This window comes from Hypomesus nipponensis, chromosome 13 (assembly GCF_054491055.1).
Source record: "Hypomesus nipponensis isolate SF chromosome 13, ASM5449105v1, whole genome shotgun sequence".
NCBI lineage: Eukaryota > Metazoa > Chordata > Actinopteri > Osmeriformes > Osmeridae > Hypomesus > Hypomesus nipponensis.
In genome coordinates this window covers 4,006,626-4,024,425 of record NC_140373.1, presented here as the reverse complement: position 1 = coordinate 4,024,425, position 17,800 = coordinate 4,006,626, and the positions used below count along the sequence as shown (strand labels likewise).

At 48.2% G+C, this 17,800-nt stretch overlaps 1 protein-coding gene across 1 annotated transcript; it reads right to left on the bottom strand.

Annotated features, from left to right (window-relative positions):
• Positions 1–10,018: 10,018 nt before the first annotated feature.
• On the bottom strand, positions 10,019–16,905 carry meox1 (mesenchyme homeobox 1). The gene is made up of 3 exons (XM_084670976.1): positions 15,934–16,905; positions 11,974–12,146; positions 10,019–10,766 (listed from the first exon to the last, which is right to left on the bottom strand). The coding sequence occupies exons 1-3, from the start codon at positions 16,418–16,420 to the stop codon at positions 10,644–10,646; spliced, it is 783 nt and encodes a 260-aa protein (XP_084527102.1). The 5' UTR covers positions 16,421–16,905; the 3' UTR covers positions 10,019–10,643.
• Positions 16,906–17,800: the final 895 nt, after the last annotated feature.

The window sequence follows — 17,800 nt, the reverse complement described above, 5'->3', positions numbered from 1 at the left end:
TCCTGGCAAGCATTCAGAAAATACCTCTAAGAGAGAGAGAGAGAGAGAGAGAGAGAGAGAGAGAGAGAGAGAGAGAGAGAGAGAGGGAGGGAGGAAAAGGGAGAGACAGGGAGAGACAGGGAGAGACAGACAGAGAGCACAGCCTCACCAGACCCCTCACCCCCTCCCCACCTCCTCCTGGATATCACAGACCTGTGGCCTGGCTCCTTAAATAAAGATCTGACTTCATACTTGTTTTCGCTGCCGATCAGGTTTCCTCCAATGTGTCTACTGGTTTTCACAAAGGGTCAAGATGAGGTGCTGTTGAGCGAGAGGGGCTCCCTTCCTCACCCCCCCAACCCCTCCGCCCACCCCCCAACCGTTTAGATTGTGTCTACTTCCCTCCGTTATTATGAGAGCAAGGACGGAGTAAACCATGGCTGGATTAGTGTAAGGTAAATATTCAATCACGGCTGTGATTTTAAGAATGTTTTAGCACCAGTGCTCTGGTTCACAGGCAGCAGTTACAACACAAACAACATGGCTTCCCTGTTAGCTAGACAGCAGGAGCACTAGCTACTGTGCTGTTCCCTTAGAGGAAGGTCTGCTTCCATGTGTGGGAGAGAGAGAGAGATAGAGACAGAGAGAGAGAGAGAGAGAGAGTAAACAGAAAACAACATTTGTCACCCCAACTATGGATAGTCTGGACATACACAAAATCGACAGGATGGCAGCTGTCAACTGCTGACCTACAAATTGCTGTATAACTGTGGCCTTAATTTTGCATTTCATGGTTCATAAGAAAATCACACGATTTAAGAATAACAAAGCTCTTTCTCCCACAACCTTCCTACCCCCCCCCCCCCCCCCCAAACCCCCGATAGACATAACCCTCTAATGTTCCTTTGGTGTTGAGCCTCCAACTTTCCCTTCTGTCACCTACCTTGGGCTTTATCTTTTTAACTATTCACCAGCCCAGGGGAATTAGTGGGCGAGCCAGCTGCTTGGACTTGTAAAACCCAGAGAGGGAAGTAAGAAAAGAGAGCGAGAGAGGGAGAGAGAGAGAGAGAGAGAGAGAGAGAGAGCGAGAGAGAGAGAGAGAGCGAGAGAGAGAGAGAGAGAGAGAGAGAGAGAGAGAGAGCGAGAGAGGGAGAGAGAGAGAGAGAGAGAGAGCGTGAGAGAGAGATAAGATATGGAAAGATGAGACATGGACGGGAGGAACGTAAGGAGAAGAAGACAGAGAGAAAGAGAGAGCAAAAGAATCCGAAAGATAGAGAGTGAGAGTGAAAGAAAGAGAGGGGCGAGCGAGTAGCTCTGGTCTGTGTGGGACAGGAGGGCCGGGACCTCGCCAGACTAAATGAGAACAATCTGGAAGTGCCTGTGTGTGGAAGAACCCAGGGCGAGGGAGAGAAGGAGCGAGGGAGGAGGGAATTACAGCACTCGTCAAGAAGAGAAGAATTGACAGGAGGAGGAAGAGGGAGGGAGGGAGGTAGGTAGGGGAAGAGGGAGGGAGGGAAGGGAAGGAGGAGGGGGGAGAAGAAAGACTCTGACACCTGCGGCGGAAATCCCCAGCATGCAATTCGGGGATCTGGCTGTGGAACGGCAGGCAGGCTGGGCCCTACGCTGTGGTGCGCTTGCAGAGCTGTGAAGGGCCGCGCTGTAATAACTCAGGGGCCGGGTCTGAAAGGTGATCGCTTGGCAGGAATTGGATTACAGCCAAACACGCCTGAGACTCCTGAATACTGTGAGACTTCCCTTCAGACAGAGGCAAATTTGAGCGTAATCGCTGTAAGAGTAGATTTCCTGTCTTTGGGTTTGTGGAGGGAGAGGGGGACGAGAATGGAAAAGGGGAAGAGGAGAATGGAGTGATGAGGTTGGTGTTGTTAGGGAGAGAGCTGGCGATGATGAGGTATTTGAGGAAGGTGGTGTTTTTCGGGCCAAGTGTTTGGGAAAAGAAGAGGGTGTGGGTCCGATTCTGTCAGAGCTTCTTGGAGAGAGGATGGGAATAAGAGGCTGTCACACCAGCTGGCCATGTAGCTTGTGTTTCCCCACCTTGCCTGATGATGAGATGTGGACCTAGATAGCCATAATAGACAAATGCTGTGTCTAAATCCTTTTGGAAGCCCCAGCCTTATTAGATACCAACACCAGTAGGAATGTTGAATATCGCGTGTATCCTCCAGGATCTCACAGTTGGCATCATTCCTCACCGGTACGTTTGGCAGGTTTTTTCCTTGCATGAGCTACTTGTGTCAGCCAAGGGCCTGTTGTTCTGTGGCCTCCCCTGGTTGCCTATCATTGGTGTTGTACGGTGTTTACAGTGGGGGTATGTCAACAGCTCCAGATGGTGTCAGAATCTCAGGCTCCTCTCTGTAGGGTGATCTGATGTAAACACCGGAACTAACACAGAGATGAGCCAGAGTTAGGATGAGGGGATCACATTAAAACCAAACTCACTTCCAATATGTTTCTACATAAGCCTAATTACGGTAATGTTCACGATGAAATGTAGATCCTGTTTTAACTCTGCCTAGCTCTACCTTGCTAGCTCTATCTAAATATGAAAGAAGTTGGGCTGCTAGCTGGAGGCTTTGTTACGCTAACCTCTCCCCTTCAAATGAGTAGGACAGGATACACAGTAGCATTTTCACTGCACCACTACTGTGTGTGTGTGTGTGTCTGCGTGTGTGTGTGTGTGTGTGCATCCATATGTATAGGTCTGTCCCTGTGTGTGAAAGGGAAAGGTGCGTCGGTTAATTCCCATCAGCCACCCCCTCCACCCTTGCCCCCCCCCCCCCCCCACCCTTGCCCCCCTCCCCCCCTCCCCCTTCCCGCTATGGGAGCTGCCAGGTATTGAGTCACACTCTGGGGCCGTGAGGGTGTGGTTGTGGAGGCTCCCGGTTACACACACACACACACACACACACACAATGACTCCTGCTCGGCCTAACAATGGCCACACACACACATATTGTTATGGTTTGGCCGCCGTGTTCCCCCCCCCCCCCTCGCTGACCCCCTCGGCCCCCCCCCCCTAACGTGATGGATGGCTCTCCTCACTCTGTACGCCTGGCGTGTGCGACGGCTCTACGGACTCTCGACCATCCCACCGGGACTTGCCCCCGTCTCCCTACACCCCCGTCTCCCCTCCCCCCCACGGTAACACCATCAGCAAGTCAGCTCATTAGCCAGCTTTCGGGGGGCCTGGTGGGGGTTGGTCACCCCCCGTCCTCCTCCCCCGTCCTCCTCCTCTGTATTGTGTTCCTTCTTGTTTTGTTCATTTTCCAGTGCTGGCGGGCGATGATGGATCCTGGTTATTGCTCGCATATATCTCCTTTCAAACAACTGGAAAGGATTGGAATAGCTGGATGTTTTCTGTTACTGTCACGGGGAGAGAAACTGTGCTAAAGCTGCAGTCAAAAGCTTCAATTTTACCCAGAGTGCAGTCTGAGGCCCCGTTGGACTGTTTGACTTTAAATGTCTCTCATTTGCCGACATCCGCCGCAACTCCTTTTGAACAGCGGACTCGCTAGGGTCCATGTTTATAGCTAAGAAATCCAGCTAGCCAGCTCCCTGGCTGAACCAGGCTAATCCTGTAGGCATCAGGCAGCTTGCTAACGCACACTGGAGCTGGGGTGTTGTGTGTCAGTTGCATAGGTCTGGGAGTGTCACCCCAGGCCAGATCACTATCCTGAGGAGGTGTGAGGGACGTGCAGCTGGACCGAGAGACCTAATCCTGGGATCTAACCCAGACTGTACACACACACACACACACACACACACTCAAACACACAATCAGCTCATTCTGGGGTGAGGATGGGGGGGACGGCTAGTGGAGGACTGGGGATCTGAAAACAGGTGTTAATTGGAGTCTGGGACGAGGGCAAGGGGTTGTAGACGTGGGTGGGTGTGAAGGGGTGTGACATCACCGCTCGCCGTCCTGTGGCGGGGGCCCGGTGCACTGACAGGTCCTCCATTGTTTTCGCTGGACGGGCCCCCGGGGGTCTCCATGTGTTAGAAATCATCCACCCACGTGCTGCAGACAGGGGGCCCAGGACGGTGTAACCGTACACTGGACCGGTCTGCGAGGCCAGCGCTGGAGGACGGGACCTGATGAAAGACAGTGCGGGACGGAGAATAACACAGGCCAGGCTCCAGAAATCCCCCCCTGTCACGCCACGGGCTCCAGCCACGGACTCGGGTTCCGTCTCTGGGGGTCTTCTGGGAGTTGGAGTTGCAGAGGAGGATGGATGGTGGGATGGATGGATGGAGGAGGTGGAAAGGATGGATGGGAGGGAGGTCCTGGAACTGGAGGGCTGCTCCGCCTCACAGCCGGGCCTGGCAGAGTTCCAGGTTCGGTCGGTTGGTGCAGGTGAGTGCGGTCACCCCCGCAGACTGGAGTTCTCTCACAGCGGGAGAGCAGCCGGAGAGAAGGGGAGCGCAGACATGAAGGGCTGCAGGGATCTACAGAGTGGGCCCCGCTGTGTGGCTGTGTCAGCGTACATTAAAGTATTCTGTGAGATTCAGATGTGAGGGAGCACTTTGCCACATTCACATATTGACTCCTCAAGGCAAGTTACGTGAGAGTCCACAGTATGTGGACCATTTCTGTTTTGCCTCTTTTTTTTCTCTCACCCAGGCAGTCAAGCGTGAAACCTGTTTCCCCCTTCTCCAGCTTTCCCAGGGTTGAGTTGCCTTGAGTGTACATGAACCCAAAGAACAGCCTCACACCCTAACCTAAAACACACACAAATGTACACACGACCTGGTTCAAGCAGAAACAATACAACCCTTTGATACACAGAAACTCTACATATTGGTGGCGGTATATCGTAGGCTCCTCCTGGTGAAGTTTTTATGACAGCACCTGTATTTGAAAGTTCCTGTCATCTTTCCTTTAAAAGTTTGTATGGAAACCCGAATCCTTGGAATTTATTGGCGGTAGTAAATGTGAGCCTGATGCACACTAACCCGAGATATTTATTGATCACTCATGCTCCAAACTTCCTTTTTACACCAACACAGTCTCACTAGAATCATCTCCACAGATCTAGCTTAGCATAATGACCAAAACATCGGCACCAACAACAACACTCGATTCAAATTTGTATCAGCAACACTACTACAATGGACGCTACACAGCATGACTCATCAACCATGCTATTTCAATTTCACGGCAAACCATCTTTACCTAAGATGTGTACATAAGACATATAATACTCTGAAGACACCCCCACCCCCAGCACCCCCACCACCCCCAGCACCAGACAGAAGCTCAGATCCTCCGCCAGAGACAGCGGGCTCTTTGTTGGACGCAGACGAACGTCTGGCAGCCATGACACCTTTATGACAGCGTAGGCCCCAGTGCACTCTGGGAACTGTGCTGATGGATGGGTCCTCTGCTGGGTGATGCCATGGCTGCCAACACCATTTCCCAGCATCCCCCAGACCTGGCCTGTTTGGACGGAGGGATCAGCTGTCTGTGTGGGAGGGGACTCAAAGGGCTTTTGTACTGATGAGGGCTACCGCTGCTAACCTCTGCTAGACTAAGTATAGTCTTACCATGAGACAAATACCGCTGTTCCACCGGGAGGAGAGATCACAGCTCTGCTGGGAGGGGAGAAGTTTTGCTTTGCTGGGATGAGAGCAAAAAATCGATTCATCTCGAAAGGTCTTTGTTTTACATGGAGATATGGAGATATCCAGTGTGATTTAGATGAGTCCCTGTTTTATGCCGGAGTTTTGTTTGTGGTAGTCGATAGCTTGTCTTGTCTGGAGACAAAGCCTTTTTTACTGTCAGTATGATGAAACATCAATACATCTTGAATATCTGTAATGTATCAATGTTTTACAGTGTTTTGAGAGATGTTATGATTTCGATCAATCATTGTGACATCTCTGGCTCCAGTGCCTGGAACCTGGTTGTGTTCTTTCCGTGTGTCTCCTGAACAAGACCCTCCACATTCGTCTTAGCGAGCAGCACGATGAAGTGGTCCTCTGTGTGATGATGCTTTGAGTCAAACTGCTGGCGGATATCCTGACTCCATGTTGGGTTTGGGCTGAGCAGGTCAGCCCTGCCAGCCAGAGGGAGCAATAGAGAGGGTCCCAAGGCCTAGCACTTCTGGTATCCACTTGGCTAAAGGAACCGTCTGAAGAAGCTTTTGCAGGAAGTGCTGGATAATTTAACGTTGCGCTGCTGGACCTGGGCCCATCTTGACTGATTGTGCAATGGAAATGGAAGATTTATCTGTCCTCAAGGAGCCGCTAATCACAGGAGACGGGAGGATGGAGGGATGGAAGGGTTGGAGAGAGGGAGGAGTGCACCAGTGACTTTCACTGACCACAAGCTGCTGAGCCAGAGTGCTTCATACCCCCCGGTACACACACACACACACTCACATGCACACACACTCACACACACTCACATGCACACACACTCACATGCACACACACACACACACACTCACATGCACACACAATCACACACACACACACACACTCACATGCACACACACTCACAGGCACACACACTCACAGGCACACACACTCACATGCACACACACACACACACACACCACCATGCATGTTCTCCCATGCACACTCACCCACACACACATTTTCTTTCCCTCTCGTTCTCCATTTCTCTCTCTCTCTCTCTCTCTCTCTCTCTCTCTCTCTCTCTCTCTCTCTCTCTCTCTCTCTCTCTCTCTTTCTGAAACATACACACCCACACACACACACTCCTTTCCTTGTCTCCCTCCTTCAGCACAACTGCTGTCTTGGGAGGATGTGCGGAGGACACTTCCTTCTCCCTCTCCCCCGTACCGCGCTCTCTCCGCCCAGCATGTGTGAGAGGCGGACGGGCGGACGGGCGGACGGGCGGACGGAGAGAGGGAGAGAGGGAGAGAGGGAGAGAGGGAGAGAGGGAGAGAGGGAGAGAGGGAGAAAGGGAGAGAGGGAGCTGACGAAAGAAAAGAAGAAAGAGGAAGAGGACTGGATTAGCAGGTGGCCTAAAATAACAATGAAGATGAAAAGAAAGAGAGGATGTGTCTCTGTCTCTCAGCCCCTGTGCGAGGAACTGAGGGGGGGGGGGGCGGGGAGGGGGGAACGAGGGAGGTCTGTCTTGTTACATTAGGTCTCTCCTGGGTCTATTTCTCCTGACGAAACCCAGTGTACTCTTGTCTTTTACTTGGCAGTCTGGAGCTAGGTGAGACACGTCTGGGTTACATCTGCACGATGGGGTAAAAACTGGGGAGGCCAACAACAGACTGAATGAAAATAGGAATTACGGCATATTAAAATGATGGGTTACCTTTGGTTCATTTATAGCAGGCACAGCGAACGGCCCCAGGCAGAGTGCGGCAAGTGGGTCAATGAGTGGGTCACAAGTTCTCTGAGGTGATAGCAGGAGACAAGGTCCCTCAAGAACAGCATTGATAAAAAAAAAAAAAAAAAAACTTGAATGTATTTGTTTAATGATTAGTGAGAAAAAAATTATCTGAAGACATGAAATATATTTTTTAAGAATACAATACCATCAGCTTACACACACACACACACACTCCTGCATTGTCATTTGTGTGTTATCATAACTCTCACTCACCGTATTGGCTGTTTTCTCAGCGGGTCCTTCCGTGAGTCCCCTCGTCAGAGTGCAGGAGGGATCTTTGATGTCAGCAGTGATATGTTACCTCAGTAAACAATAACACCATGCAGATGGACCCCAGCAGAGTCAGGTCATGAAGGACACGCTTTCATTTAAATGGCTGCTTCTCAGCTCTGACCTTCACTCCTCCGGCTATCCATCAGGCTCCTTTCCTCCCTGAGACTGGTTAGACTTCAGCCTTCAAAATAAAGGTCTGTGACCAACCTGAAGTGACTGCAGTATACTAGGAGAGAACACATTTTAAATGCCTTCTCTGAAGGCCTCAATCTGAAAAATTTTTAAGAACGTATTTTATGTGAACATTACAAGAATAGTGAATAGTCTTCTGTTGAAGTGCACCGAATCGTGTGTGTAATGTCTAAGTTTAAGCTTGGAAAAGTACAAAAATGGAAATAATACTGCACTGCAAACCATCTAGCCACAAATAGCATTAATCCACAAATAACCCGTTTTTAGCATAGGAGTGGTAGTATGGTCGAGATGTATTTACATAAATAGAATATTTGGGTCAGTTTGGCAGGTTAACTCGGTAATCTTTGCTTTCAGATGCAATGGTACTTTGAAGGGCCATTTCAGGAATGTCCCTGTTGCGTTTTAGGGTGAAGTCACTAGCTGGTCGTCCAAGCTCTGACAAATGTTTTCTTATGACTGCTGTTATTGCGCTTCCCGCAGAAAAAGGTCACATTCACAAAGCACAGTCAGGACTTATTTAAAGAACGTCCTTCCACTAAATCTGCTATCATAATCAGGGCTGGATGGATATTGACGGTCCTGCCAGTCTTTATTTTGAGAAACCGCACTACCTTCTTTAATTCTCTGCCACGGTCAACCAGGATCTGCCAAATATGGAGAACGACTACATTCAGAGCCTAGTCACGTGAAGTTTTGTTGCTCGTTCTTGTGCTATTCCCCAGAGAAAGGGAATCTATGTTAAATCAATAAAACGTAACAAGATGTACAAGATTAGTGAGAGGGAAAGAAAATATGTTTTTACTCTGTGGAAGGGCTCTTTTTAGGTAATAGTTCATCTTGCTAAATTGATAGAGATACCAACCATTTGGACCAACTGCAGTGTTTTGGCAAGCCTAAACACAATACCATCCAATTAAATCTAATACATACATTTGGCCATCCCTCTACCTTTTAAAGAAACCTCAGTGGTGAAAGAACAACATTCCAAGTTCATTGGTTTACACTAGTGATATTAATACTATCATTACAATTGGACATGGTTTATTTTGACTGCTATTACCACTAATACAATAATAGTGCCTAATAGGGCGGCTGGATGAGGAGTCAGGGATGAGGGGATCGTCTCGTAACGTGCAGCTGTAGGGGGCTAGGGGGTCAGCTGTACAGTAACACTTGACCCCTGCAGAGGGTGTGTGGAACTCACCCCCCCCGGCGGCCGTACAGAGAGGCCAGTAACCTCCAAAGTCTTTGTTTGGCCGTCCACGCCGAGCATAGGCCCACCATTGTGCCTCCCCGGACTCCTAAGCTTTACCTCTTGTTTTCTTTGGGAAGCAGGAAATTGGATGACTGGCTACCTGCTACAACAACATCCTGTACTTGAGAAGCCGTCTTTTCACCCATACCCACCTATTATTTCCCCTTTCCATCATACACAAGTGGTCAGCCAGCAGACTTCTGGTCCTGGGGGCCCCTAGCGTGGGCTTGTCTGAGTTCCACTCCAGTTGAGATCAAATTGGCCCCTTCCAGATGCTTCCGTTGAAAATAGTTTGGGGGCCAAACAGGGCTTGGAAGCCAGGCCCCACCTTGTCAGGTTAATAGCCCTTTGTGAGCTGATTGGAACGACAGCGATGGTGTCCGTGGCGACTGTGATTCATACACCGCATACTCACGTCCACTTATGCCCATGTCATTGCATGTCAGGTCAATTTGGCTCAATCATAAAAATCTGCCTGCAGAGCTTTTAAACCGGACCTCTCGCCAGAATGACAACATCCTCTGGGATTACCCTGCTAGGCCTGCATCTGTGTGGGCGTGAATTAGGTTAATCAGATCTCCATTTAGGGATATCCCTCTCCACCTGAGGTATTAATGAAGATAATGAGGCAAGTTACATACTCGAGGAACCTCTGTTTTCCTTTCAATCATTCTCTCTCCCTTTCTCGCCCTTTTGCTCTTTTTTCTTTCTGTCGCTTTCTCTGTCACTCCCACACACACACACACAGATACACTTTTACACAGTCCCTTACAAACACACACACACACACAAACACACACACACACGTACACGCACACGCACACGCACACACACACACAGTCAGAGACATCTGTGCAACCCACAAATAAAGCATCACAAACTGTCACTTCATAACTCTAAATAACATGGAAGAAATTATCACGGTATTCTCATTTTTACAACAGATTTATTCTTTTGCAGATTCCAAGAAGCAACATCTGTGTATTATCAATACCATTCAAACATAAAAAAGAAAAGTACAAAAAAAGGAAACTTGTTTGACAGGAAAAGTATATTCAAGGAAAACCTGACAGCACAACCTTGAAAAAAATCTGATCTCGAGGCACTTATGGTTTGGCAATACTGAAACGGTTTGAATTTTTGCAGGTGGTTTTAGTCAAGCGTCAAAGGCCATGATTACTATATGCCATCTGCGAAGATGTTCTCAAACACAATAAAATCACAAACCTGACATGTTATCACAAAACTAAAAACTGTCACTACTCTCTGCCCTGAAACATTTAGATTTTATGATTGTTTTCACTACTCTCCAACTCAGTCTAACATCCTGCAATTGAATTTACACAAAATACTTTGAATGTAAAACACATTTACTTTTGACTGAACGGCCACTTCAGTATTTACAATAAGAGACACAAAGAGATTCGTCCAGAGGTGACTGGGGGGGGGGGGAGTCCTTTAGAAATGCTCTGTTCCTGTTGGCTAACTGCCCAGAGAGGTGAGGGGTTGATGTCCAGTTGAGGTGGGCATGCCTGGGCTCCAGGCCCCGGATTACTCCGAGCTGGGCGACGCTGCCGAGTCTATGTCGTCTGTCTCCAGGTCGTTAGGGGAGGCTGGTTGTCCTCCTTTCACTCTCTTCCACTTCATCCTTCTGTTCTGGAACCACACTTTCACCTGGAGGAGGGACAAACAAGTGTTTACCAGTCACAATATTATTATTTATTTATTTATTTTGGGGGGGGGGGATTTAGCTTGGAATGCGCAGAACTCGAGCGAGTAAACAGAGAAGCTCAAAACATGTCCTGATTGTAAACACGAACGTAGTGAATGTGATCGTGACAGCTGATAACTGTTACGCTTCACACTAACCAGGGACAGTCTGGTGTGAAATTAGCCACATTATTAGATGTCTGCAACCCTTCAGAACATCAGCGAAGTCACAGGGATCAACAGGGACACTAAGCAGGATGCGTTCGCTCACAGCTCTGTATACCGTCATCGCTGCTGGGGTGCTGTGGTTTGTAAGCAGGATGAATTCAGTCGTTTAGCATCTATACACCGGAATTATGACATCATTTCCCCTGAGTCCGCTCCAGCACCACACTGCGTGGACTAGCCCCTCCGTTTCTGACCAGGCCATACTTGACCCCCAAATGTCAAACGCGGCGTTCCCCCACGGCAACAAAACGACATCTGTTCCCACACTATTAATAAAAGTCTCTCTTGTCTTCCGATATTGCCTGCTCCCTGGGCCTGACAGGACGGCGTTGTGCCAAAACGTGTAGGACGCATCGGAAAAAAGGTCGCGCTGGGAGCTGCGCAAGGACCCCAGAGCCGAGCTGGGACCAGACGGGCTCTCTGCGGCCAGAGGCCTGGGAATGTCATCTAGGAGTCGGGTCACTAAGGAACTGAGGCCTCATTAGCAGTGGCTGGGACAGGGACTGGGACTGGGACTGGGACTAGGTCTGGGGGCTGGGGAGGAGGAGGAGGAGGAGGAAGACCTGCAGACCTCTTACAAATGTTAGCTCGCTCTCACCAAGATCTGCCTGCCGCCCACTCTGAAAGACGCAGAGTCGTTTTAAACTGGTTTCGACACTCGTATTTAGAAGTAAACCCAATCTGCTAATGGTAGAGAGAGCTTCACAGTGGTCCAAGCCATCATAGGGGGATCGATTTACATATATTCCATCTGTATTATTGTTACTATCACCTAAAACACTCAAATCTAATTGTTTTGGCAAGTTTTCATTGACGAGATGGATTTATTGTGTGTGGGCCGCTATTTGAAGTAGACAGTAAAAGATTTGTCTACGATTGTCTGTGTTTTAGCCTGTGTGAAGCAGCCTCCAGTCAGCCCACGCTGGGAGTGAGGGGTGTTTACCTGTCTCTCTGTGAGATCCAGGTTGACTGCTATCTCGTACCGCCGCAGCCTGGTCAGATAGTTGTGGTGGGTGAACTCTGCCTCCAGTTCCCGGAGCTGCTCCTTGGTAAACGCAGTGCGCTCCTTCCTCGCTTTGCAGTTCGAGTCGACCTTGAAGCTGGAGTCCTGGATGTCTGGAGAACGGAAAAGGGAGGAGAAGGAAAAAAGAATGTTAAGTGTTCACAATGAGACTGTTGGTTGGACATCATGATCTCACAATGCAGTGGTCATCAGTGCACTTCACTCTAGTCAGGTGCCCAGTTTCTAAACAAAGACACAGTTGTGCTACAAATCCTCGAGGAGACAGTCTGTACTCTTTACACACACTTGCAGCTTGGAGACTACGTGCTGAAGGATATTGCCAGCGTGTGTTTACATGCAAGTTCACTTAACAAGCAATTCATAACTTTCTTTGCGGCCAATCAGTGACCCAGCATGGCCATTTATTACGTAGACCTCACTGACATTACTGGCCAACAAACCCCAACTACAAAGGGGACATTTGAACCCTGGTCTAACTGAGAAAGACCACCAGTCAGACACAGCCCACCCTGCCGTCAGAGCCCCAACGGAGGGAGGGAGGGTGGGACCGCAGCCCAGGACTGGGGCCACCAGCTCGGCCCACGGAGGGCTTGAGTTAGGGAGGAATGCAGCGGAACATCGTTAAAGCCTCTAACAAAAGAACAAAGACGGGGGATGTGTCCGGCTCGAATGCGTGTGTCTCAGGGACGGCTCTCCTCCCCAGCCTGGACAGCCGTCTGCTCTTCTCCCCAGCCCGGACAGCCGTCTCGGGGCTTTGTGACACAACCTGACAGCCCCTGGTCCTCCCAGACTGGATGAAAAGTAGCAAAGCGTTGGCACGATAGCATACGATAGTTGTGGTGGAATTATGTCCACGCAACACATCGATTTGTCAGTGTCTATGGACCAAATTTGTTCAGTTATTATTGTTCATGGTTTTTACATGGTTACATGAGACAATGTGAAGGATGGTAAAAAAAAGAAATTGCTCTTATTTTCAAGGAAAATAAATGAGAGCTAATTATAATTTTCTCTCTTCTTTAACTTGAGATCTTTATTAGATGGTTTGAGTTTGGGTGATAATTGCGCATTGGTAGCGACACGAGATGCTGATGTAATCTCAAGAAAATGGTTCTAATTTGTCAAAGTAAGAGGTTTTTCCCTGTGCTTGCCAGAGTTCCGAGCCAGACTGTGAAATGGACTGCAGAGCTCAGTCCAGATGTGACTGTGTAGCTCCAGACTGGTTTTTGTGTGTGTGTGTGTGTGTGTGTGTGTGTGTGTGTGTGTGTGTGAGTAGGTAAGTGTGTGCACATGCGTGGGCTTGTGTCCGTCTGTCAGTGTGTGTGAGCTCGCATTTGTGCGCGTAATTATTTTGAGTGGGTGTTTCCAGTCTCTATGTAATGTTGCGTGCGTGACCATGCCACAGAGAGAGAGACCCAGCAACAGTTTACCTGTGGCCTCAACCTCATGTAGAGAAGGCCATATTAGCGTCATTAAAGGCCCATTAAGGCTGGGGTGTTCTGAGAGAGAGCTGTTCTGCTCCGCTCTGGTGCTGTGTCAGAGATGTGTGAGCAAGGCTGAACACCTGGTTGGACAGATTTAGGGGGCGCACACACTGGTTTTCACTGAACAGCCCCCCAATAAATATCCTGCACAGCCAGAGGCTGTAAACTAATGTGGAGCCACTCCCGCACCCAGCAGGACTCCACAAGACAAACAACATTTGGCATTTAAGCAGAGTGGGCCAAAGTAGTTTGTCTCAATTACCACCAAATTAAGCCAGTTGTAAATGTGTGATTACTTTGGAATCCAAACACAGTTGATACAATGCTTTAAGAATGACATAATTGGTGATTTGGGTCTAAAAGCTCAAACATATCTATTTGTTATGCTATCAGTACTGTACAAGCAATATCTGTACAAGTGTGCGGGAATGTTTTTGAGTCACAATAAAATTGAAATTTAGTTGTGTTTTGTTTTATAGTGGTTTTATGATGTTACATTTCTTACTGAACTGGGAAACGAAAGCCAGATGTTGGTAAAATGGAAACACATCACAATTTACAGTAGTAATGGTTTAATCAGCTTTGCTTATGTCACCCGGTCCTATGTCTTCTAATATTACTGGTGGATTTATTCCAGAGATAAAAATGTTATAATTTCATTTCACACAAATGTAATATTGTCCTTACATTAACTGTATGAAAGATATATATATATATATATATATATATATATATATATATATATATATATTTATAAATGGATAGCCTATGCCTGAAAATGCTTTAGTTGAACTGAATGACCTTCTGAGATCTGTACTGTACAAGTTTAGCCCACAGAATAAAAATATGGAGTGAGCCACCATAGAGGCACAACCATACACACCATCCTAATCTCTACTCTGAAGGCCCACAGGGCATTTTCCCAAGACTTGCATGTATTTGATACAGTCTGATTGGCTTGGTCTAGAACCCGGAGCCTAGGCAGTGGTCTACAGTGCTGCACGTGCTCAGTGGGAGATTCTGTTACGGCCTAACGACAGGAAAATGTCAATGGATAAGAATTTAAAAGTGAGGTTGCAGGCAAGTGATTTTACCAGACGTGGTCTGGCATGTTTTCAGTGCAGTGAAGAAGGGTTACGACAAGGTAACCGAAGGAAAAATGGGGAAAATCTATATTCCCTCCTAAATGAATGACCTGTGTCGGTCACTCTGTCTGATTCTTCACACTTCTGTCAAAATGATTCATCCAACACCAGATTATCATAGAGCGAGTAGTGCATCTAGTTTGTAACTGAATCCCGAAAACACTGATGGGGTGATACAATATTTGATGCACATTTTCTTCATTCCAGTACAGGTTTTATGGCAAAGCTCAAATGTGAATTTGATGCCTGCAACAGATGTGCCTGTAGCCAGGTTCATGCTTGTCACTCTTTCAGCAAGCATGAAATTAGGAGTATTTCAGCAACACTTCTGGATAAATAAAAACATTTCCCAGGGCCTTTACACCTCAACTGCTGGCTATTAAAAGTTGGTGTGACTTTAGGTATCAGCACTTCATGGATATCCCTTACAGAAACTTCCTTTCATTTTTTTTTTTTTATTGTGAAGAGAAATATGAGAACGGAAATGATCTGACAGAATGAAAATAAACACAATGCTAAATTTGAAAAGAAATCCGGTTGTGATCATACTTAGAGGTATTGGAAGACTAAAACTTGATTTTATGAACTGAAAAAGATTTACAATTTGAATAGCTACTGGATGTTGTATTTGAATGGTTTGCTTTGGCAATTAAACATTTTGAAATGAAATATTTGTTTCATACTCAACTAAAACTAACTTCATGGCATACCACAAATATTTTGTCAACACCGTTTCATTTGATTGAGTTCCTGTGATATCCTCAATGTTCCTACAATACAACAATGGTCTATTTTTAAAGGAAACACAGATGGTTTGTGAAGTTTGATGCAACATTCATCTTTTCACCCTTACGTTCGGCCATGAGGACAATGAGAGGATGCAACTGGTACACGCTGTGTCTCCAACACAGAGTGGTCACCTTTCACATACCTATCTAATAACACTGTTAGTTCAAACTGCCAGTCAGGAAACTGATGGTATCATGGCCAGGTCTAACATAGGCCATAGCACAGTGAGCATAATGAGTCCATGGGTGTATGTCTGATTCCGTAGTTAGGGTTTCACTTCGCAAATCGCTATGTGTGAATATATGAGCATCTGGTCTATCAAACAAAACATGATCAATCTCAGGCACAGTATTTGCACAGCTGTAAGTAACAGTACGTGTCATTCGCCTCCCTCCTCAGACAGCTAGCGGCACACGTTCCCAGCGTTCCCCTGGGCGTCACGTGACACGTGACACACTCACCTGTCGTGTCCCTCTTCCTCTTGGAGCTCTTCTTCTCTGTCTCGGCTGACGACGCCACGCTCTGCGGCGAGTACTCCCCCTCCAGACCCCCGGGCGCTGCCCCTGGCAGCCTGTCGCCCCCCACGCTGTCCATCTCCCCCCCTACGCCCCCCACAGCCACGGGGCCGGCCGGACAGGCCTCCTGCCCCCTGCCCCGCGCCTCGCAGATGGGGAACTGCCAGTCGGCGTGCTGGAAGCCCCCTCCGTGAGGCTCCTGGTAGAGTCTGTCGTCGCGTGGGTAGGCGGCATGGGGCGCCGGCACCAGGCAGGAGGTGGAGAAGTCCGTGTAGGCCAGGAACTCAGGCTTCTGGTGCAGGGAGAAGGAGCCCTGCTGGTAGGGGGTCTGGAGGCCCGCGCCAGGGACCCCCGAGTGAGGGTTCCTCACACACCCCCAGATTGAGCTGCCGGGGTGGGAGCTGCGCATGCAGCTGCTGGCCGGCTGATCCATGACAGGGGACACGCACTCTCCACACCCGCACACACTGTACAGACTTAAGTCACACAGCCCTCGAGTCAGGCTCTTGGTTGAGATGTTGAGAGGTTGTCCCTTCAGAGAGCTGTCTGTGCGCGTCGCTGTTGTGGAGGTATCCTCTTCAGAAGACTGGCTTCAGATGCACATCCTCTCCCTGCACATCCACCTCAGGAGTCTGTCTGGGTCTGTCTGGGTCTGTCAGCTTTGGTTGCCTGTCTCTCCTCAGTCCAACGGGTGAGGAAGGACGACTTCCTGTGGCCGTGTGTTTCCCTGTCTCTGTGTGTGCGCGTGTGTGTGTGCTCCAAAGTTGCTCCGTCGCTCCACTGTACACACTTCCCTCACACTCTCTCGCTCTCTCTTTCACACACTCGGCGTGATGTGACTGGCTTGTGGCTGGTGGGAGGCTCAGCATCTACAACTCCGTGATCTGGGCTGGCTGTTTTCACAGTTCTAAAGGCATTCTTGACAACTGATCCCTCCTCCCTTTTAAACGCATAGGTGGGAAAGAGTGGCAAGTTTATGGAGTGTAACGTGAGTCGTTGTGGGAGGAGCTCCCAGGCTAGGCCACATGTTGGTGCCTACCCTACCCTCCGTCCAGCCCTGCCTCATCAACTATTAATCATGGGGGAAATTTTATATGCACATCTAATGGGCTTTCCAGACGCTAGGGCTTTTAAAGGGACATTGTCTGTAAAATCTAAAGCCAACACCCACCCACGTGGGGGAATGGGACGGCCTTATTTCAGGGTCCTTAGCGGTTTTTGACACACAATTTAGCCTGACACTCTTTGGAGGAAAGTTAACCTTCACCTTTTCTCTCCACACTCCTCGTCCGAGTATGTCTTTTCCAATTTACCGGCGCTTTCTCTCAGTGTTGAGGAGTGGTGTTTTACGTTTTGAACCAGAGTGTACACGCCCAAATCCACCTGGCAGGACTCTACTTAGCATCTGAGTGATAAGAGGGCTGGATTTGGTATCAACTCTCACATCCCAAGAGATTTTTCTCTCTTTTTTTAATGAGATGCAATATCGAATTTTAGGGCTGTATCTTTTACTTTTTTTTCTCACCAGAGGATTAAGCGTGTGAACTGTGGTGGTATTATGGTTTGTTTTTATGACATAATAATTTTGAATAATAATAGTGAGGAGAAGGCCAAGTGTGTTGGGTTTTGCCTATAATTATATTTAGTTCAGTTTCATCAAATACAGCACCAATCAAAGTATTTCAATATATATTTTATGAACGAAGACATCACTGACCACATTAAGTCATAAGCTGTAAAGTACTAACTTGCGTGTGTCTCTTTGCCCCATAATATATTAGAGCTTCTGTGAATTCAAATCCAAAATACCACT

Excerpts from the sequence above, each read along its gene's own strand:
- meox1 (XM_084670976.1), bottom strand. The coding sequence starts at position 16,420 with ATGGATCAGCCGGCCAGCAGCTGCATGCGCAGCTCCCACCCCGGCAGC. Across the intron at positions 12,147-15,933 it reads GAGGAAGAGGGACACGACAG|ACATCCAGGACTCCAGCTTC; the intron begins GTGAGTGTGTCA and ends TCCGTTCTCCAG. Across the intron at positions 10,767-11,973 it reads TGGATCTCACAGAGAGACAG|GTGAAAGTGTGGTTCCAGAA; the intron begins GTAAACACCCCT and ends TCCCTCCTCCAG.